Source organism: Caenorhabditis briggsae (genome assembly GCF_000004555.2).
Source record: "Caenorhabditis briggsae complete genome, chrII, whole genome shotgun sequence".
NCBI lineage: Eukaryota > Metazoa > Nematoda > Chromadorea > Rhabditida > Rhabditidae > Caenorhabditis > Caenorhabditis briggsae.
The window spans coordinates 13,852,045-13,874,952 of record NC_013486.2 but is presented as its reverse complement, the minus strand read 5'-3'; the positions used below and the strand labels follow the sequence as shown (position 1 = coordinate 13,874,952).

Genomic DNA, 22,908 nt, shown 5'->3' with positions numbered 1-22,908 from the left:
TTTTTAGGGTGTGTCCTTTTCCAGTAGTCTCCCTTGTTTCCAATGATATTCTTTTCTTTCAAATGCCACCATCTGCTGAGATTGACCTTTACTATCTGTGCTCTTTTTCTACAACTCCGATTTGGTGTCATGTCATCCCTCTCCGCCACATTCTCGTCGTGATCATCATCATCGGCCCTCACGCGTTGGGAAGTTGCTGGCTCGATGTCAGGCGAAGTGGAAATAGAAGGTGAAAGGGAGAGAGAAAGAGGGCATGCGGGCAGCTACAACTATGCGACGAGAGAAGGGGAAGAAAAATGAAGACAAACGAGAAGGTGTGTATGAAGGAAGATGTTGACGACGTCATCTGGGTGGAATAGAAGATAATATGGGAGTTTTGAAAAAGGTGATGTGGGGTGATGGATATTAAAGAGGGACTCCGACCAAAAATTTTTTCTTGCATTAAAATGTGTTAAAATTTATCTATTTTCCTAATATTATTGCGAAAAAATTCAAAAAAAATCCGAAATCCCCGAAAAACGCCGTTGAAAATGAAAAAAATTCAAAAAAGGTGCCGCCGGGGGACGAGGATTTGAATTCCCGCGCAGTGAGAAACCTAGGCCACGGCGCCTGACAGCATTATTTTCAAGTGGCCGACAGTGTTTTTTAATGTTTTTTACCTGTCGGAGATAAAAGCAAGAAAAATCCGGAAAATTTGTACGGTAAAAAAGTCGCGCCGCTCGCGTGGCCTAGGGGTCTCACTGAAAATCCTCGTCCCTCGGCGGCACCTTTTTTTGAATTTTTTTCCTTTTAAACGGCGTTTTTTGGGGATTTCATTGATAAATCGGCTCAAAATTTATAGTTAGGGAGCTCTTCAGTTACAAGTTATACTTCGAATGTTAACTCAGAGCAAGAGCCAGAAATTTTGGAAATTTGAGAACAAAGTATTATGAAGATCATCAGCTGCTAAACGCAAATCACACACTAGAAAGGATTGATTCATGATCGATTTTCAGGCTTTTTTTTCAGAACTTCCTGACCTTCATTATCAGTTCTGGATCCATCGTTCCATATCTCAAATTTCATCCTGTTTCTGGAAGTGTTCCCTTTCATATACCGTTCTTTTATAATGTATTTTTTGTACGTTTGTCTTTCATATCCATACCCTTTTGACCCCAACAAACGCATCCGATTAGGAAGTACCCACTTGCCACATCTCTTCTGTTTCATCTCACGTGCTCTGTGTCCATTTGGTTTCGTTCTTCTGCTACTGTTTGTAGTTTAATCACGCGGATGCTCATCAGGTGTGGCAGACGGACCACCATGAGAGGAGGAGTCAAAATATTGGTATTGTATTACAAGTATAAACATAGGGTAATCTTGCGAATCTTCACACTTTTGGAGTCATTGAGCAGACCTGACTTGTGCATTCCTTTTGTTTTGTTTTCTGAGATTTAAATTATTTTTTTCCAGCTTATCAACCCAACCACTCTTTCAATAAACAAACATGCGCATGTACGGAGAAGAGAATATGAGTGAGTTTTGAAATAAGAATCTAAACAAAAGAAATCAGTTTTTTCCAGAATATATGGCCACTAAGTACCCATGGAAGAGTTTCGAGGAGGCAAAACTGAAGAAAAGTGAGTTTCCAAATTTTTGATTCTTTTAAAATTTGAAATTCCAGAGAAGATGGATGTCATTTTGAACACCGCCTTCATCGTTGAGCCTCAGAAGACAAAATGTTTCGAATTCGGCAAATGCCTCTCCGCCGCGAAGAAGATCTTCGAGAGTGAGTTCCATTTTTCCTTTTTGTTTGGATTTATCGCTAATTTTCAGAGGGTCCGACCTCTTCAAAAATTTCAAAGACAAACATTTTGGAAACGATCCTGGAGGAGAGCATTATCCTGCGCTCCAAGGGTGCAATGGTCGGGAATAACACCTGGAAAAGATGCGGTAAGATTTTCAATGTTTTGTAGGGGTATTGCTCAGCCTGTCACCAGTAATATCGATTTTTCAGGGATCGTCTTCGAGAAAAGTGATTGCAACGACGTCGACAGCGACTGATGTTCTTCATATTGCCTTTCCTACAATCTATCTAGACCTCTCCGATTTTAAATTTCACTAATTGTTTTCCTTTTCCTCATTTCAATACCTCGGATATTCACTATTTTTTCAGCATTCTATAATTATAGTCATTTTTTCACAGCTTTTCACTAAAATGAATTTCATTGCTTCCAGTTTCTACCCATTCAGACCACAACAAAAGAAACATCAACACTTGGTCGAGAGAAAACATATAAATAGGAGGTTTAGAGAAACTATGTGGGACCAATGAAAACTAGAGAAAAGGAGGAATGGACCAAAGAACACACACGATGGGAGCAATAAAAGAGGATCAGGGGGAAGGAGGGGGGAGGAGGATCATTCAGGGATACTGTAGTTTTAACGATGAGATATTCGGCTTAGCTTAACTTCGAGTCAATATATCTCAGTTCCTAAGAAAGATATCAAGAAGTTATCAACTAATAAATTTTTTATCATAATATGGAAAGTGTATTGTTAGTTGACACATTTTTGATATCTTTTACCGGAACCGAGATAATTGAGCTCGAACATAAATGTATGGGGCTCTTCTATTAAAGGTTTTACGCTTTTTTTTATTCAGATTCATTGCTCTTTTTCTCTTTTTCATTTTACCCCCAGCTTCTGATTTCTAAAACATAATTCTCGACTCCCCTTTCTCCGTAATTCTGTGTTTTCCCCGCACATGATCTAAATTTTCCGCTCTTCTTACCCTTATTTGACTACAATAATTCAGCGAAGCATACATCATCTAGATATCACATCATCAGACTCCGTGTGTGTACCACCAAAGGGAAAAAATGGGCGGGATCGAAATTCTGATCTAGCTTCTTCTTGGCTCCCAAATTTGTGGTTATCTGACATAACTCAATCTAGGTTCTTCTTCAAGTTATTTGTTCTTGAAGATGAGCCCTCGGAGTCCACCAAAATCAGCTTCCAGCAAATCTGAAAATGAAAAAAGGATTAGGAAAAAGGTTCAAAAAAGGTCAAAATATGCTCCAAAGTCAAGTTTCGTTTCACAAGTCAATACCCGCTCCAGAACATCCCAAATTATGGGATTCAATGGTAACCCTCCCCATTTTCAAAGTTTTCAATACATTTCTTTTGTTCCAGAAGACTCTCCAGAACCCTTATGGCTTACTATCTACCTTCCCAGTCTCCCTTACCTATCCGCCTCTTCTATAGTTCCAACTGAGCGAAGACCAGAGTTCCTTCAACTTTCCCTAACATGCTCTGAAGCGCCCATTGTTCCAGAATTTTCAGACCAACAGCAGAAATTGTATGATTTTGCATTCCGGTGTTCCCAGTTTTGTTTGCTGTACCAAAAGCCCGGATACAGTGAGTGATGTTTCAAATTTCAGAAGTTTGAGCGAAGTTTCTTACAGATGTCGCTTGCCTTTTGTTTGATCCTAAGAAGCTGGAGATCCCACAAATAGTGCAAAACCCAATGAATGAAAAAGAGCTGTTTGTCAGATGGTTTGTCTTAAGAAGCTGTGTAAATGAGGGAACCGCCTGTGAGTTGGGATGAATTTAGCTTGCTGTAGAACGAGATGTTCCAGCGGATTATTGGGACAAATCCAGACACCAAAACCACGATTTCCTGTTTTGGACCTGGAAATTAAAAGCTGTCATACTGAAAAATACACATGAGGATCAACTAAAGCAAGGATTCATTTTCCTGGATTCTGATCAGCCACCTAAGCTTCCTGAGCTCCCAAATTCTACAGTCGCTCTGACACCAAAACTAACAGGAGTTTCCTCTTTTTGGTATCTGGAAGATCCAATGATTAGTGAGTTGTATTAGGATCAACTGAAATCAATAGAACTTTTTTAGAGGACAAATCCAGCTTGTTCGATCCAAAAAATCCAAAAAAGCCGCAATTAGTCAAACAGCCTGCCGATGAGAAAGAGTTGTATGTTCAGTATTCAATCGAAACCGAAAAATGCTATCGGACTACAAGGGAAAGAGCAGGTATAATAGAAAGATATCTTAAAACCTGTTATAGTAGGGACCCCTTAACTTTGAGCCAATTAACCTCATTTTCTGTAAAAGTTATCAAAAATTTATCAACTAACCAAAAACTTCTGATGATTAACAATTAATCAGTTGACACTTTTTCTGATATCTTGTACTGGAATTGAGATAATTGAAATCAAACTTGCCTTTCGTAATATAACTTATTTCAGAATTGAGATGGGAAGAGCGAAAAAATGCGCAGAATGGATTACTGTATGTGACTTGGAAGGTGCACGCGGTGAAGCTCCGGCTGGAGCATGAGGACCAGATTCGGAAGAATTGGATTATAGTCAAGAGCCACCAATAAGATATAAACCCTGTCATTATTCATATTCTTTTCTCCTCTACATATTTCAAAACTTCCATTTCCCATATTTCTATTCTCCTGACATTTCCTAGTTTTTCTCACCATATACAACTACATTTCCTTTTATACTCCCCGTCCTCCCATTCCATTTTTTCTCCTTTTCTAGTGCAGCACACACACACACAAAAACACATTTGACCCTCCCCCTCGTTTCCTATTCGACCGCCCGTTTTGATCATCCTCTCTCCACACACCCTCCTCTGGCAGCTATTCGTTTTTCATTTAGTGCCTCCGCGCGGGGAGTAGTGTTTCAAATTTTGTTTTCCTTGGAGTTTTCTGTACTAGTAAACAACCATGATAAAAAAATGAAATCACACGATTTCGAGATTTTTCGGTTCCCTAGGCTGATACATTTAAGTTGAAGCCTAACCTGTAAGTGTGGTGTGTGTGTGTTTGTGTGTGTGCGCGCTCAAAAACTGTCTCAACGTAAAAAATAAACTACCGTAAAACCTGTATTAGAAGGGTCCCTTTAATAGAAGGGCCCTCCGAGAGGAGCTTGGAGGAATAGTAGGACCCATGTTATAGAAGTGCTCTCGTAATAAAGGGGGCCCTCAAGGACCTCCCTTCGAAACGTGGAAAAAATGACCGGAAAAATAAAAAGGACCCCTCTAATTCAAGGGCCCCTGTAATAGAAGGGCCCTCAGGAGGCAACTCGGAACAATAGAAAGCCCTTCTAACGCAGGTTTTACGGTATGCAGAAGGCTCAAGTCACTACAAGCCTAGATTTTGAAAATTGTACTGTAATGTTTTCGCTGTTCCGAAAATTCCAAAGTTCTCACGACCCTTTTCACATTTCCCTCTTTTTTTCTCCTCTCTAAAGGTCACGATCTGCTGAGATTGGCCTTTACTATCTTTGCTCTTTTTGCCCAAAAACGGCTCTATAGCGGGCCATTGTCAAAGCCTGGTCGGCTCCAATCGTGGTCTTATCTGACCAACCTCCGACCAGAAGTACGCCCAAGCTGATAAAAATCTTTAAAATCTTCTAACAACAAACTCCAGGGCAAATAATTCGGAGGGTACAAAAATTTAGGTGTCATTGGGGTACAAAGCAATTTAGAGGTACAAAATCTTCAATTCGGGGGTACAAAATACCTGAAAAAGGCTTAGTTTTGTACCCCCGATATGTACCCCGTTGTACTCCCGAATTGTTGTACCCTCCAAATTATGTGCCAAACTCCAGTGGCAAAAACATCATAAATCTATGATTATATCTCGTGGTACTCACCTTTTCATGTGGGCGGAGCTTCGTACATTTACTGTTGTCTCCTCTCGCGTCTTCTTAAGAAATTCTTCATTTTCTCAGCTTACTTTCTTATCTCCTCTGTTCCATTACGCACATTTCAAATCAATTTTTTCAAGAAAATATGAACTACACTCATATTCCTGAAGTCATCAGCCTCTACCGTCTCGAATATGCCATTCATTGGGCAGTGAAGAACAGCAAGAGAAGTGAGTTTGGAAAAAGTAGCTTTCTAATTTCGGAACATCACCAAATTTTTAGGAGAGCCGTCTATTCCAGGCGTGCAAAAGAAGTACCCATCTCCATGGGTGCAATTCTATATGTCTCCGGGAATGGGAGCTCCTATCAAGCCTCCAAAAAGTTCCGCCGAAGATGTTGAAGCGTTGATTTCGTCCATGCTGCCGCTCTTCAAGAAGTTGATTCCATTGGCGCCAGAATCAGGTGAGAGGAATTTCCTTCGCTCAATTTTAATGAATTTTTAGCTCGAAAATCGGCGCTGGAGACAATTGCACAGATTTGTGCTCAAAACCGAGACGCCAGAGAGGGACTGGACACTACCGAAGCCACAACAGGTAAAAAATGCACTTCGCTAGCAACTTACTTTTAGTTCGATTTCTATTTTCGCTTTTCAGAAAGCTTCCAACCGGACCTCCTTCCCGCCGATCTCTTGATCTCCAGGGATGTTGCTGTTGTTCTTGATGGGATGCTGGATGACGTTGAGAAGCTTGAGATGGAGCCCGACCCGGAACCGATCGCCTTTGAAATGGTTCGCACAATGGATGTGTATATTGGAGGAGTGGCTGATGTAGAATATCTGCAAAAACCTCTGGGTCAGTGTTTTAAATTTATTTTGGTATTGTGAGCAGTAGCAGGCGGTGTGAACTTTTCCGTGAACTTGTCCACTTATTTTTGAGAATATAAAAACCAAATGTTCCTAAAAAAGAAGTTTTTTTTTATGTTTCGAGACCTCAATTTTCGATATTTCCAAAATAAAAATAGACGGGCATCATTTCGCTGCTATTTCGGGTTATCTGTGAAAAATTGGGAAATTCCGGTCCGGTGGGGACTTTGCTGGGACCCGCTAACCGGGAACAAACAGACACACACACACACACAGAATTTGGTGATTTTATACTAAAGATTTAATTTTAGCCATTTGAATTCATACCTATTTTAAGTTCTCTTTCCATTTTCTTTAAAATTCGCTTTTCAGAACTGAAAGCCACCACCACCACCAGCTCCCAGACTGTCCCACAGCCCTCTGATCTTCTCATCCAAAAAGATGTGGCCGTAGTCCTGGATCGAATTGTGGAAGAGCTCGAGAAGGAAGAAAGAGAAGGTCGGTGAAGAATACTATTTTTTAGCATATAGATTTGAGTATCGATCTTAACAAATGCTAATTTCTGGTTCTAATATAATCTTCAAAAATCTCGTTTTTCAGCAACCACCGGCACCCAAACAGAGGTCCTTCACATCGATCCTCTGACTCAAAAAGATGTGGCTGTGGTTTTGGATAACATTTTGGAGGAGCTGGAGAAGCAGGAGGATCACAGAGACGGTTAGTGAAAAATCCAATCTGCTATGTTAATTCTCGGCACCATTTTTTAAAATTTCGTTTTTTAGCCACGGTCAGCATCTCTCCCTCCAACCTTCTCTTCCAAAGAGATGTCGTGGTAGTTTTGGAGAACATTTTGGATGAGATTGAGAAGAGGGAACTGGGACCAGAGCCGCAGCCAATCGGGTTCGAGGTGGTGCGCACAACGCCCATCTATATACGATCAGCGGTGTCGTTGGTGCTTCAAAGCCCGCAAGGTCAGTGTTTTAAATTAAAATTGGGTTTATAAGAATTATAGAAGTTTCAGTGGCAACTTGGGCCAGAGGATGCCAAGCGACTCCAGTGCTGCAAGGCGCGATGGACGACGTGGACAACATGCCCAGTTCTTCATCCAAAGTTCCCGAGCTGCAGAGAAAGTTGCAGCAGGTCCGACGCATGGAGCAGACTAAAAAAAGAAAGGTGCTCCAACAAACTCCACTGGCACCAGGATCCCCCGAGTTCCAGTTCAAATGGAACGAGGCTATGGCTCATTATGAGAAGTGCTCGATCTACAAGGATCCATACTTCGGTAAGTCAGAAACATTAAATTCTTCTGAAAATATAGTTTTCTTGCAGACAATTTGAAGAATCTCTTCGACCCAGAGAAGAATATGGAGCTCCCCCAGAAAGTCCCCATGAGATCGGTCAGCGCCGCTGACCTCTTCAACGCCTTCAAGAAAGCGTACCACTTCAGTGAGTGGAAAATGAAAACAATCGGTATTAACTGTTTTCTATTTTCAGAAGGAAGTTGGAGAGATCAAGATGCGGCTGAGAAGGAGAAGTGGGACGGAAGGAAGGAGCAACTGTTGAAGGAGTTTTTGTGCCAGTTGGAGAAAGGGTTCATCTATACCCGAGAGGATGGAGAGCCTGCAGCCAAAGCTTCTAAGGCCGCCAATGGAGAGAAAGCAGAATAATTTTTCTATTCAATTGTTTTGAACCTGTTGTCTCCAATTCCCTGATCCTCATAGATCTCATAGATTCTTCTCTGTTTTCCTCATTTCTTGTCTCCACTTATTCTTCCCCATTTTTTAAAAATGTTTTCATATTTTTCGCATTTTGGCATTCTCTACAATTTAATCGATTCCTCACCTCCACAAATCGAAGCTCTCATATCTGTTCTTCCACTTCCTCTCGCTCTCCAAAATCGTCATCCATCCCCTTCCGATTCATTAAGATTCTCATCACCAACACCATTCTCAAAATCATCCCCATCCGATTCCTGTTTCTTCCTTTGTATCATCAGCTCTTTCATGTAGTTGTAGTGTCCAGCCTTACAATTAGTGCCTCAATATTTCTTGATTGACGGATTAATAAATACATATTTTGCTTATCTGATCTGGGTTACTTGTCTTCAGTTGAATCAGGAATCTTCTCTTTAGGACTCTTTTTTTTTCAGGGACATCTTTCAGGGACATAGGAACACAGTAATCATCTCCATTGTCGATCACCCAGTTGGAACCAGTAATCACTCATTCCAGGAATCGGATGTGAATGAAAATCAACACATTCTGCTTTGTGGCTGATCTTGTAGTTTGGCTTCAGCAAACAACAATCTCATCATTCCATCACACAGCTTCCTGGGATGACGATGTTTCTGAAACCCAGAAGAAACTATCAAAGACTTACCAAATTCTCTCTTGTGGCTCTGAAGTCCGGTTGATGTATTCCTATCGTTACTCTTTGAAATTGACAATGTGAACTTGGATGTCGGCGCGTTACTTCTGGTCTGACGTTGAGGTGGTATCGGCTTTTTGAGCAATGTTAGCCAGACTCTAGGGATTTGGGGGTTGGGGCTTCTCCCAAATGACTGTAAAGCGGGCCATGTTCAGATTTTGGTTGTTTCAGGCGACGCCCTAAAGTCATCGTTATCTGCAAAATAAATATCTAAAGACGGTTAAGGGGCTTCTTGCAGTGGGCACCTGGAATTATAGAGGGGACTCCTAGCTTATAACTTCAAGTAAATTTATACCGGTTCATGTCAATGATATAAAACAGTTGTCAACTGATAAATTGTTCAGTATAACATCGTAAACATTTTATTAGTTCGCAACTTTTTCATACCTTTGACATGAACTAAGATAAATTAGCTCAAAGTTGAAAGTTCAGGGGCCATTTTATCACAGATTTCACAAGCTTTTTCAGTTTTTGAAGACAAATTAAAAAAATTTAAACAACTCACTAAATCCTTGTTGATGAACGCCGTATTTTGAATTATTTGAATGCGTCTCTTCAACTAGTGCATTGTCGATTCCATTCAAGCACTGGAATCTGGAATCCAAACAAGCACTGTTCCAAATGGTCCGCCGATAAGGAACTACAATGAATTTCTGACGTGACTTTCGGAATCTGTAATTGATCTTTAATGTAGATCTTTAGTTAATCTCATTGTCTTTAGGGGAACAATAGAGAAAATCAAAAAAATTTTGAAGAAAAACTCACTGATTTTTTGCTAGCCCGGTTTTTGTCGGAACATGCCCAAAAACGGCTGTAGAGCGGACCATGGTCAGGTTTTGGTTGGAAGTTGCAAATCGAAATACACTCTTCGATTGAAAACGAGTGTAAGTGGTGAAGGATGTCTGAAAGATTGGGAAAATTAGAAGTTAACATAGTTTTAATTCTAAAAATATACGCTCAGCATTGAATAGGCTGACCATCAGCGTTGAAAAACTGAAAAGTAGGGGAAAACTTACTTTAAAAGTTATACGCTTCCCGGCAACACAGCTAAAGTCTGCATACACCATGACGGGACATTGCACTGGTTGCATGTGCGCGCGCACATCTCTTCGTCCATTCAGTGAGAGTGAGAGTGAGAGTGAGTGAGAGGTTCAGAGTAAAGGATGTGTAGAAATTTCTTGTGTGGTGGGCAGTGCGACTGAAAAGAACAACTCTCACGGTCGTTGAGCGTTGAGTTCTGAAGATTGTCGTCGTTGGATAATCTGGGATCTAGATATCCGAGAAAGGTGAAAGTTAATTCGTACAATACACAATCACAACACCAGGATATGGATAACAATGATTTATTAGAGGCAATAAATTGGTAGATTTAACTTGAAAATTGAGAAAAAAACGAGACTTAAAATTGGAACAATCGAGTGGGGAAGGGAAAGCAAGCGGAAGAGAATACAATCCAAAAAGTTACCATACAACAATGACACACAAACAATGCAACGAAATTCAGGCAATAGGAACAATCAAACTACAAAACACCACTACATAAAATATGCAACTATTCAAAACTCTTCTCTTTCTTCATTCTAAATAGCACGACTTTTTCAAACTTGATGAGCCCCGCCTTCCATTGACGTTCCTGCTCTTTTCTGAGTATTCTCCACAAGTTGGTCCACTCTTCTTTCTCCATCAATGTCAGCTCGTTCCATTTTGAATCTGAAAACACAAGGACCTGGTTGAAAAGATTGAATCGTATGAACTCACATCCTTTTGACGCCGGTCGCTGGTTTCTATAGAAAATATACGAGTTGGAGGCGTCGTTGACTTTCTGGGGAGCCTCATTCGTGCTTGGGTCGAAGAAGTAACATCCAAGTTCTGAAAAAAAAACAACAAACATTTTTTTAAAAACTCAAAGTGTGTTCACTTACTCAAATTCTTTCCTGGGAGGATTCCTCCAGAGAACTTCTTCCTCCAAATCTCTCTGACTTCATCGAGAGTCATCGAATGCTCCTCGTCTTCTAGAATCTCCTTTTTGATTCGAGTGATGGCTGCTGCTCCGTGAGAAAATGCTCCGTGCGACGAAGATGATGACTGCACCGTAGTTTTTAGAGCTGAAAGTGAGAATAGTTGCGTTGTGTTTGAAAACGTTTGCAAACATTTCTCAAGATCTTTGTTTTTACTCTGAAGAGCTTGGTTCTCTCTTTCCAATTCACGAGAACGAAGATGATGCATTATCACCATATCAGCCGAGAGTCTTTCCGACGCCTGGAGCTTTTGGATTTCTGTAATATAGACAATTAAATTCAAAATCCCATCAAAAACTCACCAGCTTCTGCTCTGACGCTTTTCTCTCTTTCCATCGCAAGTTCTCCTCGGAGCTGAGCTACTTCATCTTCTTAAAAATTCAAAATCCTTGCCTATCAATTAAATTGAGTATTCACCTTGATTCCATGTGTATTTTGGCGCCAAACTGGAAGAACACGACGGTGTTGGCAGAGCCGTTGGAGCAATAGAGATGGGGCTCCACTGATTAACAGGTTCTGGAAAACTAAAAGTTTGATTTAGAAGCTGATACTAAATCACCTGTTATGATCTGAACCTGAGAGGCTTGATCCGATGCTCCAGTTGGCTCAGACGACGATGACACTGAAATTATGAAATACCGAATGCTCTAGAAAATAGAAAACTACCTCCAAAACCATTCTGAGATTCAATTGGCAGATATGGTCCAGACTCATACAAATTGTCAAAATCCATTTTACCCAAAAATTAGTTCCAGATGTGCCTAAAAACAGAAAAACGTTTTTACATAGATCCAAATAACTTCAGATAGACACAGCAGATTTTTTTCTCCATCGCTGAAAAACCAAAACGGAGGTAAAACGACCAAATAAAGAGCGCCATAAAATTTTGATGGTCGCGCTCCTCCATTCTCCTTTTTATACATTTTCCCAAGTTTCGGCAAAACTAAAAAGAGGGAAAACTATCAGTTTCCAATATTAAAAATGTGGGAAAAAGGTCAGAATACTGTAATCGTTGGGAACCGGACTGCAAATTGGAATTCGACATTTTTTTTCTTTTTTTTTCTATGTACACAAGGAACTTGTAAACATAACGTGGCTCTGAGATTCTCACGATTAGCATACACACATCAGAGCCAACACAATTTGCATACATGTGGGAGAGTGGCTATTTTACTAGGAACCACAACAATCGACCCGAAAAGATGCGAATCTGCCGCTCGCAGTATCTAAGGAGATGTTCCTATGAGTATTCATCTCATCTGGTTTGACCTTTGGGCTATTTCGGACCGTCTGTGCTCGGCTCGTCGTCCGGCCGCTCTACATTCCCCCCGTCCTCCTCCTCTCACGCGTGTGCAGTGAGTAGTGTGATTTGTTGCTGTGGTGGAAAAAAAGCACAAGAAGAGAAACAGAAAACACAAGTAGGGTAACAACTGGGCGATGGGCAGAGGACGAGTGTAGCAAAGGTGGTTCTATACGAAGATGGGAGAATGACGTCATCTGGGGTAGAGACGACTTTTCGGGAAGAGGCTATTAGTGTCCTTGGATACCGTAAAATCTGTATTAATATTGCATGCAAGTCTATTGTTCAAGTCACCTCAAGGGGTGCAACTCTATTCGAGGGGCAATTCAAATAGAGGCTGCAATTCTATTTTTCAAACTACAATTTGAGGTTAAAATTTTGAAAAAAAAACTGTTTTATTATGAAAATCGACAACAAAAGTAACAAACTGAACAAAAAAAAAAAGAAAAGTATCGCATATTTTAAAAAATCAAAAAATCGAGGCGCCACTGTCATAATTATTGTCTTTTTCTTCGGCATGGTTCACTTCTCCATCGTCTTCCTCAATTTCAATATCACCCAAAATCTCCTGAATTTCTTCCATTTCTCGTTCAAGAAAAATAAAAATAAACCAGAAATTAGGTAGGTAGTTAAAAAAAAAGAAATTCGAAAAACAACTGTGCAATAGTTCGTCACGGTGTCACAGACTAAAAATTGTACAGTACTCCCGGCGGAGGCGCAATACTTCTGCAGATGCAATTACGGGGCAATTTAATTAAAGGCTGCAAGTCTATTTTTCAAGTGCCCTCAAGGGGTGCAAGTCTATTAGAGGGGCAATTCAAATAGAGGCGCAATATTAATACAGATTTTACAGTAGTTAGGGAATAGCAAAGATCATTAGATTGAACTTTGAACTGGAATTACAGTACGGTAGTCAGCTGAAGCTCAGAAACTCTAAAAACCCTTGGCACAGCTAAGCTGCCGTAACATACAGCACCGTTCAGTGAGACATAAAAGAACATTGATTTTTGGTCATTTTAATCATTTTCAGGAGTCTGGTGCTCGACTATCAAGCTTTTGACCACATTAAAAATTGTGGAGGGTGTGAATCAGACCTAATTTGAAAACGTGGCATTTACAGAATTTTTCGAAAAGTCCTAGTTTTCAGCTACTTGACGATTTTCAAAGAACTGATGTTTTTCCCGCTTCCAATACAAAAATGGGCCGAAAGTACGCGTCGTTTTAATCAGGGTACTCTGAGATATCTGTTATGAGTTTTTTGAGCTTCAGCGGCCAACCGACGGCCCAACAGCGGCCTGAATTGGACAGGCTTAGTTGAATCACAATTATACTCACTAAAATGACATGACATGATCATCGAAATCAGTGTATCATCTACGACTCTCTGGAGACGACGACGCCCTGAAAAAATGCATGATAATTGTAGTCAACGTCGAAGGTAGGACTCATCAAGACCCAATCAAGAATTATTTTTCCAAGCGTCATTTGGTTTTTTTTTCACAGCAAAGTTCAAATATATTCCCTAACAACCCCTCAACATAACACAAGTGCTAATTACCACTTTTCGAAAAACTCTCGTTTTTCATACTCTCCAGTTTTAGGTCTAACACTTTCTAATTTTTTATTCTGAAAGATTTTTTGATTCGCCTGAAATGATGTCGACTTCTGGAGAAGCTCTTGCCTCTATTAAATTGGAGGAGCAGAAAAAGGTGATATGAAGATTTTTAAAACACCCAGCAAGTAATTGAACTTTTCAGAACTCAAAAAAAAATTGAAAGTGACCATCCATATATGAACTTCATAAGTTTCATAGCGCAAAACTGTCGCCATGATCTATTAATGATGGCATCTGTTTGTGCGCTTTCACTTTTTAAAATTAAAAGAAACTCGGAATGTCTAGAAGTTGGCCCCGTTGAAAAAATCGAAACTGGTAAACATTTTTTCTAGGTTTCATCAAGTAAAAAAACGTTTTAGGACTTCTTGACTTTTGTCTCTGGAATGAGATTCAGCAAATTTTTATTGGATGGAGATCAAGTGGCATTATGGAAATCTTTAAAGCCAACCATCAAAACGGAATGTTGAGATTTTCAAAAAGAATGGAGTAAGTCAATAATTTTGAGTATTAAAAATAGTTTAAAGTATTTCAGATGGCCCCAAGGAATTCTGACGATGAAGTGGAGTCCGAACCAAGAAGTTATAGCCTTATCAACGAAAACGGGCATGATTTTTGGAGAATTTAATGATTGGAAGTGGGAGACTTTTGCGCATAAATTTCTTGATGAGCAAACGAAATTTATGCAATGGATCAATAATGAAAAAGTGGGCATAGGATTGAAGAAGGGAGGAGTTATAATGATGAACAAGAATGGAGAAGTTTTAGTGAGTTACCGTCTATGCTATGATAAATGGCTCAATTATCTCAATTTCTATAAAAAATATCAAAAATGAGTCAACTGGTGAAATGTTGGTGATATTATGACAAACATTTTATCAGTTGACAGATCTTCGATTTCTTTTACAGGGAGTGAGATATCTGAGTTCAAAATGCAATATGCATCTTCCTTTAAATTTACAGATGGGCGTGGGGATCCACACTTTTGAGCTCAGTCGCAATGAAACTTGGATACCAACAACGTCACGTGTGGTTTTAATCGAGCCCTGGTCCCCTGATCTATACCCCCCCTCTGATCCTTGTATTTGCTCATTTTCGTGTGGTGCATTCCTCCTCAGCTCTAGTTTTCATTGGTCCCGAATACTTACTCTCAACCTCTGAACTCTATGTACTCTCTCGCCCAGTGCAAATGTTTCTTTTGATGTGGTCACCGGATGGATCAATTGTAGCTGTTGGAGGGCTGACTAAAGGAAATCAACAAAACATTGCCTTCTTCTCCAGTCATGGAAAGGTGAGAGTTGTATTTTTACAACATATCAAATTAGAAAAGTTTTAATTCAGAAGCTCGAAAATTGGCGTGGCCGGATGAATGCATGGTCTTAGATTTCGCTTGGGACTCTTCAGAAAAACTCGTTTTTTTTCTGGAAACTTCATTAACCAGATCTCAAATTATAAAAGTTCATAAAGTGACCCCAGTATTTGAAGAAAATGGGCAGCGTAAAGAAGAAAACGAAGGAAATATGTTGTTGCCTCGAAATTGAAATTCCCTTCACAACTACAGTACCCCTAAATGATCCTCCTCCTTCTCCTCTGATCCTTGTATTTGCTTATTTTCGTGTGGTGCATTCCTCCTCAGCTCTAGTTTTCATTGGTCCCGAATACTTACTCTCAACCTCTGAACTCTATGTACTCTCTCGCCCAGTGCAAATGTTTCTTTTGATGTGGTCCAGAGTAGGAAGACAAGAATACGCAAGAGAACGCGGTTTTTTACGTTACTTCTTCAATATTTGAATTCCATGCAATTCTTGTCGCTTTAAAAGATTTTTTTAAAATAAAACTATTCGGGTTTTCTGTGTGTCCTCTTTTAAATGGAAAAAAAAGTTGTCCTGTATATCAGAAAGTCTGTTCTGATGAGTATTCATTTCATCAGGTTTAACATTTGGGCTATTTCGAGCCGTCTATGCTCCGTTGGCCGTCCATTCTACTTTCTCCCCGTCCTCTCCACACACGCGTGTGTAGAAATGTGTAGTGAAAAAAAAGGACAGAAAACACAAGAAGAAGAAAAAAGTGGGCAATGAGCAGAGGACGAGTGTACAAGAGAAGGTGGATTGGGAGATGGGAGAATGACGTCATCTGGGGTAGAGACGACTTTTTGGGAAGTGTAGCTGGATATGGTTAGGGACTAGCAAAGATAATTGAATTGAACTTTGAATTGGAACTACAGTACCGTTTAGTAAGAACACAAAACATATTTTTTTTAGTTGACATCGACTATTTTCAGGCTTGGCTCTCAAGTTTCCGATCACTTTGAAAATTTCGGAGGGTGTGAAACAGACCTAGATGGAAAAATTTGAGTTCACAGAATTTTGTGAAAATTTCTTATTTTTTAGCTATTTAAATATAATCCGGAAGGCATCTGTTTTTTCACGTTTTCAGTTCAAAAACATGCCAAAAAGGGATGACTTTCAGAAATCGGATCATAGCTTGAAAACTAGGGATTCCCAAAAAATTCTGTGAATGCAAAGTTGTTGATTTAGATCTGTTTTACACTCTCCGAAGTTTTCAAATCGATCAGAAACTTGACACCATGCTTCAGACTCGTGAAAATGCCGAAAATCAACTGAAAGATTCGTTCTTGCCTATCAATTGACCAGTACTGTATAATGCAGCGTAGCGGTTCTGGAGTTTTTAGTTCTTTTTTTAAAGCTTCAACGGCCAACCGACGGACCGAGCGCGGGCTCGATTTGGACAGACTAGTAAGTTGACAGACAGACTGTTATACTATAAGTAGATGCAATTATACTCACCAAATCGTCATGAAAACTGCAATCATTGTATTATGTCATCTGCGGCTCTCAAGAGACGACGATGCTCTGGAAAAATGAATGCTAATTGAGGGGTTTGCCAACTTCAACGGTGTGAGGTATAGGATTCATCAAGAGCCAATTATTCTTTTAAACGTAATCAAGTTTTTCATAGCAAAGTAGAATTATCTGAACAACCTCCTTGGCGTTAAAAGTTTGTTATTCTCTATTTTGAAATTTTTCAGCGATCAGTCGAAGAAAAATGATGTCGAGTTCTGGAAAAGCTCTGGCCTCTATTAAAGTGGAGGACCTGGAAGAGGTGACATTAAACATTTTCACATCCGTCAAAAAATGGAACCTTTCAGAAATCTGAAGTATCATGTGGCACTCTAGATGTAGTCATCATGAGTTTTATAGCTCAGAACCTCCATCACGATTTGATAATGGTGGGATCTATCGGTTCAATCATAACTTTCAATATTGAGAGAAAATCGGAAACTCTGAAGCTGGAACGCCATTGAAGAAAGTGCAACTCGTAAACGTTTTTCAAATCAGCCTTATCAGCTAAAATAAATTGTTTTAGAACAATTCGACGACATTTTATGGAATGAAAAACAACAACTTTTGATTGGCTGGGATTCGAGATGAGCTATGGATCTTTTTAAAGCTAACCATCAGAACGGAATGCTGACGTTTTTTAAAAGAGAGGAGTAGGTCATCAATTCATAGGAAAAGTAATTTTAAACGTTTCAGATTCCTCCAAGAAATCCTGCAGATTAAATGGGATCCTGACGAAACACATATGGTTGTTCTAACAAAGAAGGGAGTGGTCTTTAGAGAATCAAATGAGTGGAATTGGAAGAACTTTTCAAACAAGTTCGTTGATGAGGAAACAAAGGTTTTGCAATGGATAGACAGTGAAAAGGTGGCGATAGGGTTGAAGAAGGGAGGAGTTATGTTGATGAATACAAGTGGCGAGATCCTAGTGAGTCAGTTTTGCTTTTGTGGCTCAGTCGGTAGCGGCGTCCCACTTTCAATACTCGTCCCAAATGTTCAACTTCTCGAAAGTTCAAAATTTTCAGATGGGAGTTGGAATTCATAGTTTCGGAATGAATCGCAATGAATTTTTGATGCGAACTCCGTCACGGGTGGTTTTCATTGAGCCGTGGTTCTCCGAAATCCCTGACGTGTAAACATCTTCTTATTGGATTCTCCAACAACACGATTCAATTCAGAGAGCATATCGAATAAGGCTTTGTTTTCCTCTTTCCAATTCAATGAACTTTTCCAGAAGTCACTACAGTCCAATGCGATTACTTAATCTCCTTCGCCCAGTGGTCACCGGATGGATCAATTGTAGCTGTTGGAGGGCTGACTAAAGGAAATCAACAAAACATTGCCTTCTTCTCCAGTCATGGAAAGGTGAGAGTTGTATTTTTACAACATATCAAATTAGAAAAGTTTTAATTCAGAAGCTCGAAAATTGGCGTGGCCGGATGAATGCATGGTCTTAGATTTCGCTTGGGACTCTTCAGAAAAACTCGTTTTTTTTTCTGGAAACTTCATTAACCAGATCTCAAATTTTAAAAGTTCAGAAAGTGACCCCAGTATTTGAAGAAAATGAGCAGCGTAAGGAAGAAAACGAAGGAAATATGTTGCTGCCTCGAAATTGAAATTCCCTTCACAACTACAGTACCCCTAAATGATTCTCCTCCTCCTTCACCCTGATTCCCTTTTGTTACGTCCTTAGGATCCGGCATTCTGGCCGGCTCAAGGAATACGAATAGTAGTTATAGAATACAGATTTATTCAGGTACTAAAGATGTACGAGAATAGAGGGGGAAAAGTAGAGAAGGCTGGGAGAGACTAGGACAGACCGAGAATGGTTGTCCGCCCCAAAGAAAGAGGGGTTCTGACCAATGAAACAACTAAGAAGAAAAGTGCCAGAGAAGGGCGCTCTTCTTAGGTGGGTAGATCACAAATAATTTGGTAGATCAAATATAAAACTAATGGAAGTATGCATAGAATGCAACACCTCCCTTTTTAAGATGGAACAAGGATAAGGGAAAGGATGATTAAGTGGGGGATAGACTACAAACTTAATCTAGAAATAAAGGGAACAAAAATCAATGATAAGACTTTTGATTAGGCTTCATGACCAAACGTGGAGGTTGGTTGATAATCCGAGTAGACTTCCGGTATTGCTTGGGCGGCAGAGTCTTCGGCTTAGCTGGAGTGTTCACTGGAGATGGCGTGGTATGTGTGGAGCTGCTCGGAAGTTGAGTAGCCGTAGGTGTCACATCGATTGGATCCATCGTGTCCAGTGGCACGTCGAATTGGATTGGAGCGTCACGTCGTCGGAGCTGGTTGGTGTGTCGGGTCCAGACGGTGTCGTTGACTGCGACGTGGTACATAGTTTGTCCAATGCGCTTCTGGATAGTACCTGGAATCCAAGTGGCAGTATTTATGTTACGGTAGTCTTTAACATAAACCTTTTCTCCAACTTGGTAGCTTCTTGATCGTGCACCATGTTGCTTGTTGAACTGCTTCTCCATCTCAGTATCATGCGAGTTGGGAAGTTGGTCTTTCGGGCGTAGTTGATCCAGAAATGTTCGGATTTTGCGACCAATGAAGTTCTCAGCTGGTGTAGAGCCATTAGGGCTGGAGGTGCAAGGAGTTGAGCGGTAGCTCTGCAGAAATACATATAAGGCAGTATCTGCGTTTTCCTCCCCTTTTAACTTGCCTAAGCTCCGTTTGAGAGTGTCCACGAAACGTTCTGCTTGACCATTTGACTGTGGATGGAATGGTGGTGATCGTGAATGTGTGATTCCTCGATCCTTGCAGAAGTTCTCGAAACCCGATGAAGTGAACTGAGTTCCGTTGTCGGTTACCAGCGTTTGCGGATCTCCGAATTGTGAAAACACTTTTCTCAGAATATTTATTGTAGCTGTAGTTGTGATGGATGTGGTTGGGAAGACTTCAGGCCATTTGGAGAATGCGTCTACCACGACCAAATAGTACGTTCCATCCAGTGGTCCAGCATAGTCAGCGTGTACCCTTTGCCAGGGAGCGGTTGGGATTGGCCAAGAACATAGAGTGTTCCTTATTGGATTCTTAGCGACTGCTGCACACTGATCACAACTCCTGACCATGTTCTCGATGTCCTTATCGATGGATGGCCAGTATACCAGAGATCGTGCCAACTGCTTCATCCTCACGATTCCAGGATGAGCCCGGTGAATCATTTTGAGAACCCTTGCCTTGAGAGTGCTGGGAATGACGATCCTGTCGTTGAACATGATGCAGTCGGCCACGATTGACAGTTGGTCTCGTCGGTGGTGGAAAAAAGAGATTTGTGAGCTTTTATCAATGATTTTGGGCCACAAACCTGATACAACATACTTATATACTTGATTGAGAAGTGGATCCTTCTTAGAGGCAGCTCGGATCATGTTTGCAGTCACAGGTAGTCGCTCGCAGGCAGATACCAGATTTGTGATGACTTCTGATTCGACTTGAGCAACGATACGATCTTCACATTCTTTTTGCTGGATTTGGTCCGAGATCAATCTTGACAGAGCATCAGCTTGTCCAAAGTGATTGGTGTTGACGTACTCGATGGTGAAGTCGTAGTTGAGCAGAATGATAGCCCAACGCTGGAGACGGTTTGCACTGTAAAGGGGTATACCTTTTTTATCTCCAAATATTGACAGCAATGGCTTGTGGTCGGTCTTCAGAGTGAAGTGGCGGCCATAAAGGAATTTGTGGAACTTCGTGACAGCCTTGATGAGTCCGAAAGCTTCTTTCTCAATCTGACTGTAGTTCCGCTGTGGAGCTGTTAGAGCTTTGCTGATATGGTAGATAGCCTTCTCGGAGCCATCTGGAAATCTGTGTGAGATTACTGCTCCGATACCGTATTGCGAGGCATCGGCAGCGACGATGATCGGAAGCTTCGGATCAAAGTGTGTGAGCAACAAGTCCGATTGGAGAATCTGCTTGACACGGTCGAATGAATTTTGACATTGAGACGTCCAGAGGAATTTGGCATCCTTCTTGGTGAGAGCATCCAGTGGTGGGCGGAGCCTGAACAACTCCTTGACAAACGATCCATAGAATTGAATGAATCCGAGAAACGAACGGACTTGGCCGTCGTTGGTAGGTGGTGGCATTTGCTGAACGGCAGCGATCTTTTCAGGATCTGGACGTCTTCCATCTTTGTCTATGATGAATCCCAGAAATGTGATTCTTTCCATCAAGAATGTGCACTTTTCCAGTCGGATCCGGAACCCATAATCATTGATTCGCTTCATCAGTGCCATCAATCTTTGGTTGTGCTCTTCAATTGTTGAGCCCGAGATGATGATGTCATCAAGGTAAGCAGCTGTCCCTTCGAGACCAGTGATCATCGAATCCATGATTTGTTGGAAGGATCCAGGAGCTGACTTGACTCCAAAAGCCAGTCGATTGTAGCTGAACAATCCTTTGTGAGTGTTTATGCATAGCATCTTCTTGGCTTGCTCATCCAGTTCAATCTGAAAATAAGCTTCGGCAAGATCAATCTGTGAAAAATACTTCCCACCGTTTAGAGTGACGAAGATGTCGTCGGCGGTTGGGAGTGGATGCTGATGCAGTTGGATGGCATCATTGAGACCCGTAGAGAAATCTGCGCACATCCTTAGCGATCCATTCTTCTTTTTGACTAGTACAATTGGTGCTGCCCATTCGGAATGATCCACTGGAGAGATGACGCCTGCTTGCTGTAGACGATCTAGTTCCTCTGACACAGTGGGCAATGCGGCGAATGGGACCGATCTAGCTTTACGGAACACTGGTTTGGCATCTGGTATGAGTAGGAGCGATGCCTTGTTTGGGTGCATCGTCCTAGTTCTGGTTTAAACACATCTGAAAATTCGTTGTTCAACTCAGCTTTCAGTCTGTTCCGAGTGATGTCCAGGTAGTTGCATGCTGATCCAGCATCGGAATGAACTGCGCTGATTTGACTTGGGTTGAGAATGTTCCAGAGCTTCTTATCCTTTGAGATCCAGTCGGTTCNCAGAAGAGTTCCAGTTTCAGCAACATGAGCGATTCCTGTTGCTGATGTTCCATTCAGATTGAATTGACATTGGAATGATCCTTTGACGGCTATTGGTTGATGATTAGCCGACTTGACTTGGATAGTGGGTGCCAGTAGAGATGGGCGACCCAATCGATTCCAATCTTTAGTTCTTATCAGTGTGACATCAGCTCCCGTGTCTAACTGCATCTGAATCTTCATTCCGTTGATGGTCACGACACGGTAGATACGGTTGCGTTGCGAATTGGTAGCCGATCCCACGATGACTGATTTGACTTTGCTGAAGTTGCCTTTTTGTACATTTGCATCCCGTTTTTTGGTTCTGCAAAACTTGGCAATATGCCCGTCTTTTTGACACAAAGTGCATTTGACCTGCTTCTGACAGTCTCTGGCCCAGTGGTTGCCTCCGCATTTGAAACAAGGTGAAGGTGGTGGCTTCTGTGATTTATCCCGACTTGATGCTTTTTGATGAATGGCATTGATCTCGTTCTGCTTTGCAGCGCTGCACACACTCTTGGAATCGGCTCTCACATCTAGTAGACGCTTGATTTCCTTTTCCAACTCGAGCAGTGTACATGTAGGCTTTGCTTCCATGATCTGAAGTGCTTTTGTACGGATGTCCGAGTAGCTGTTGTCTCTTAATCCATTTATCCAGACCATGCAGCATGTTTGATCGTCCGTCATCGTCTTGAATTCTGATGACGTGAACCGTCGCAACACGAGCCCAGTGTACTCTTCGATCGATGAGCCATCGTATTCTGTGCGTAGGAACTCCTGACGCTTCCGGAAGATCGATGAGGTCGACTTGAATGTCTCCTTGAGCTTCGGAAAGAGGTCCTCGAACTTTAGGGAGTTTGGAGTTTCCGGGAGGATACGATTTGCAAAGTGAGAATACTCTTTTGTGTTGAGTTTAGATAAAACTAACCTTGCTTTGGCCTCATCGGTGAGAGTTGATCCGTCCTTGGTGATGACGTCTCCATATCTGTTGTACCAACTGTCAAATGTCAGATCCTCATCAGGCTCGTATATGAAGTTTGGAATCCGAGTTGAAATCGATTCCACGAGCTGACTTCCATTGGTTGACGTGGTCGCTTGAGATGGGACGAGCTGTCCGAAGACTGATATCAAGGAGGCGATTTGTTGAGTG

At 41.2% G+C, this 22,908-nt stretch overlaps 7 protein-coding genes across 7 annotated transcripts in view; 5 read left to right on the top strand and 2 right to left on the bottom strand.

Moving 5' to 3' along the window:
- Positions 1–1,486: 1,486 nt before the first annotated feature.
- Positions 1,487–2,043, top strand: CBG07839 (the record flags this gene model as incomplete). Its single annotated transcript, XM_002631827.1, has 5 exons — positions 1,487–1,514; positions 1,563–1,619; positions 1,664–1,768; positions 1,816–1,932; positions 1,997–2,043. 5 exons carry the CDS (start codon positions 1,487–1,489, stop codon positions 2,041–2,043), a joined length of 354 nt encoding a protein of 117 aa, XP_002631873.1.
- Positions 2,044–3,113: 1,070 nt separating this feature from the next.
- On the top strand, positions 3,114–4,385 carry CBG25709 (the record flags this gene model as incomplete). Its single annotated transcript, XM_045242978.1, has 6 exons — positions 3,114–3,126; positions 3,175–3,399; positions 3,447–3,575; positions 3,621–3,851; positions 3,896–4,033; positions 4,249–4,385. 6 exons carry the CDS (start codon positions 3,114–3,116, stop codon positions 4,383–4,385), a joined length of 873 nt encoding a protein of 290 aa, XP_045098719.1.
- Positions 4,386–5,809: 1,424 nt separating this feature from the next.
- On the top strand, positions 5,810–8,193 carry CBG07837 (the record flags this gene model as incomplete). Its single annotated transcript, XM_002631826.1, has 10 exons — positions 5,810–5,894; positions 5,947–6,126; positions 6,168–6,257; positions 6,318–6,515; positions 6,899–7,024; positions 7,127–7,243; positions 7,309–7,497; positions 7,548–7,808; positions 7,856–7,972; positions 8,021–8,193. The coding sequence occupies 10 exons, from the start codon at positions 5,810–5,812 to the stop codon at positions 8,191–8,193; spliced, it is 1,536 nt and encodes a 511-aa protein (XP_002631872.1).
- Positions 8,194–10,505: 2,312 nt separating this feature from the next.
- Positions 10,506–11,704, bottom strand: CBG07836 (the record flags this gene model as incomplete). Its single annotated transcript, XM_045242977.1, has 8 exons — positions 10,506–10,663; positions 10,712–10,822; positions 10,876–11,058; positions 11,104–11,229; positions 11,274–11,342; positions 11,389–11,487; positions 11,531–11,593; positions 11,638–11,704. 8 exons carry the CDS (start codon positions 11,702–11,704, stop codon positions 10,506–10,508), a joined length of 876 nt encoding a protein of 291 aa, XP_045093588.1.
- A 2,219-nt stretch (positions 11,705–13,923) lies between these two features.
- Positions 13,924–14,922, top strand: CBG07835 (the record flags this gene model as incomplete). Its single annotated transcript, XM_045242976.1, has 5 exons — positions 13,924–13,970; positions 14,029–14,201; positions 14,246–14,372; positions 14,419–14,568; positions 14,847–14,922. The coding sequence occupies 5 exons, from the start codon at positions 13,924–13,926 to the stop codon at positions 14,920–14,922; spliced, it is 573 nt and encodes a 190-aa protein (XP_045093587.1).
- A 1,035-nt stretch (positions 14,923–15,957) lies between these two features.
- CBG07834 lies at positions 15,958–18,360 on the top strand (the record flags this gene model as incomplete). The annotated part of the gene is made up of 6 exons (XM_002631823.1): positions 15,958–16,057; positions 16,933–17,006; positions 17,053–17,133; positions 17,463–17,676; positions 17,979–18,109; positions 18,283–18,360. 6 exons carry the CDS (start codon positions 15,958–15,960, stop codon positions 18,358–18,360), a joined length of 678 nt encoding a protein of 225 aa, XP_002631869.1.
- Positions 18,361–18,813: 453 nt separating this feature from the next.
- CBG25708 overlaps positions 18,814–22,908 on the bottom strand; it is a gene marked incomplete at both ends in the record, with an annotated part of 8,370 nt that continues 4,275 nt past the window's right edge. Inside the window, 2 exons of the mRNA XM_045242975.1 lie at positions 18,814–21,219; positions 21,615–22,908. The exon at positions 21,615–22,908 is cut by the window's right edge and continues 491 nt beyond it. Coding sequence (XP_045098718.1) covers positions 18,814–21,219; positions 21,615–22,908 — 3,700 coding nt within the window. The remainder of the gene's footprint in view (positions 21,220–21,614) is intronic.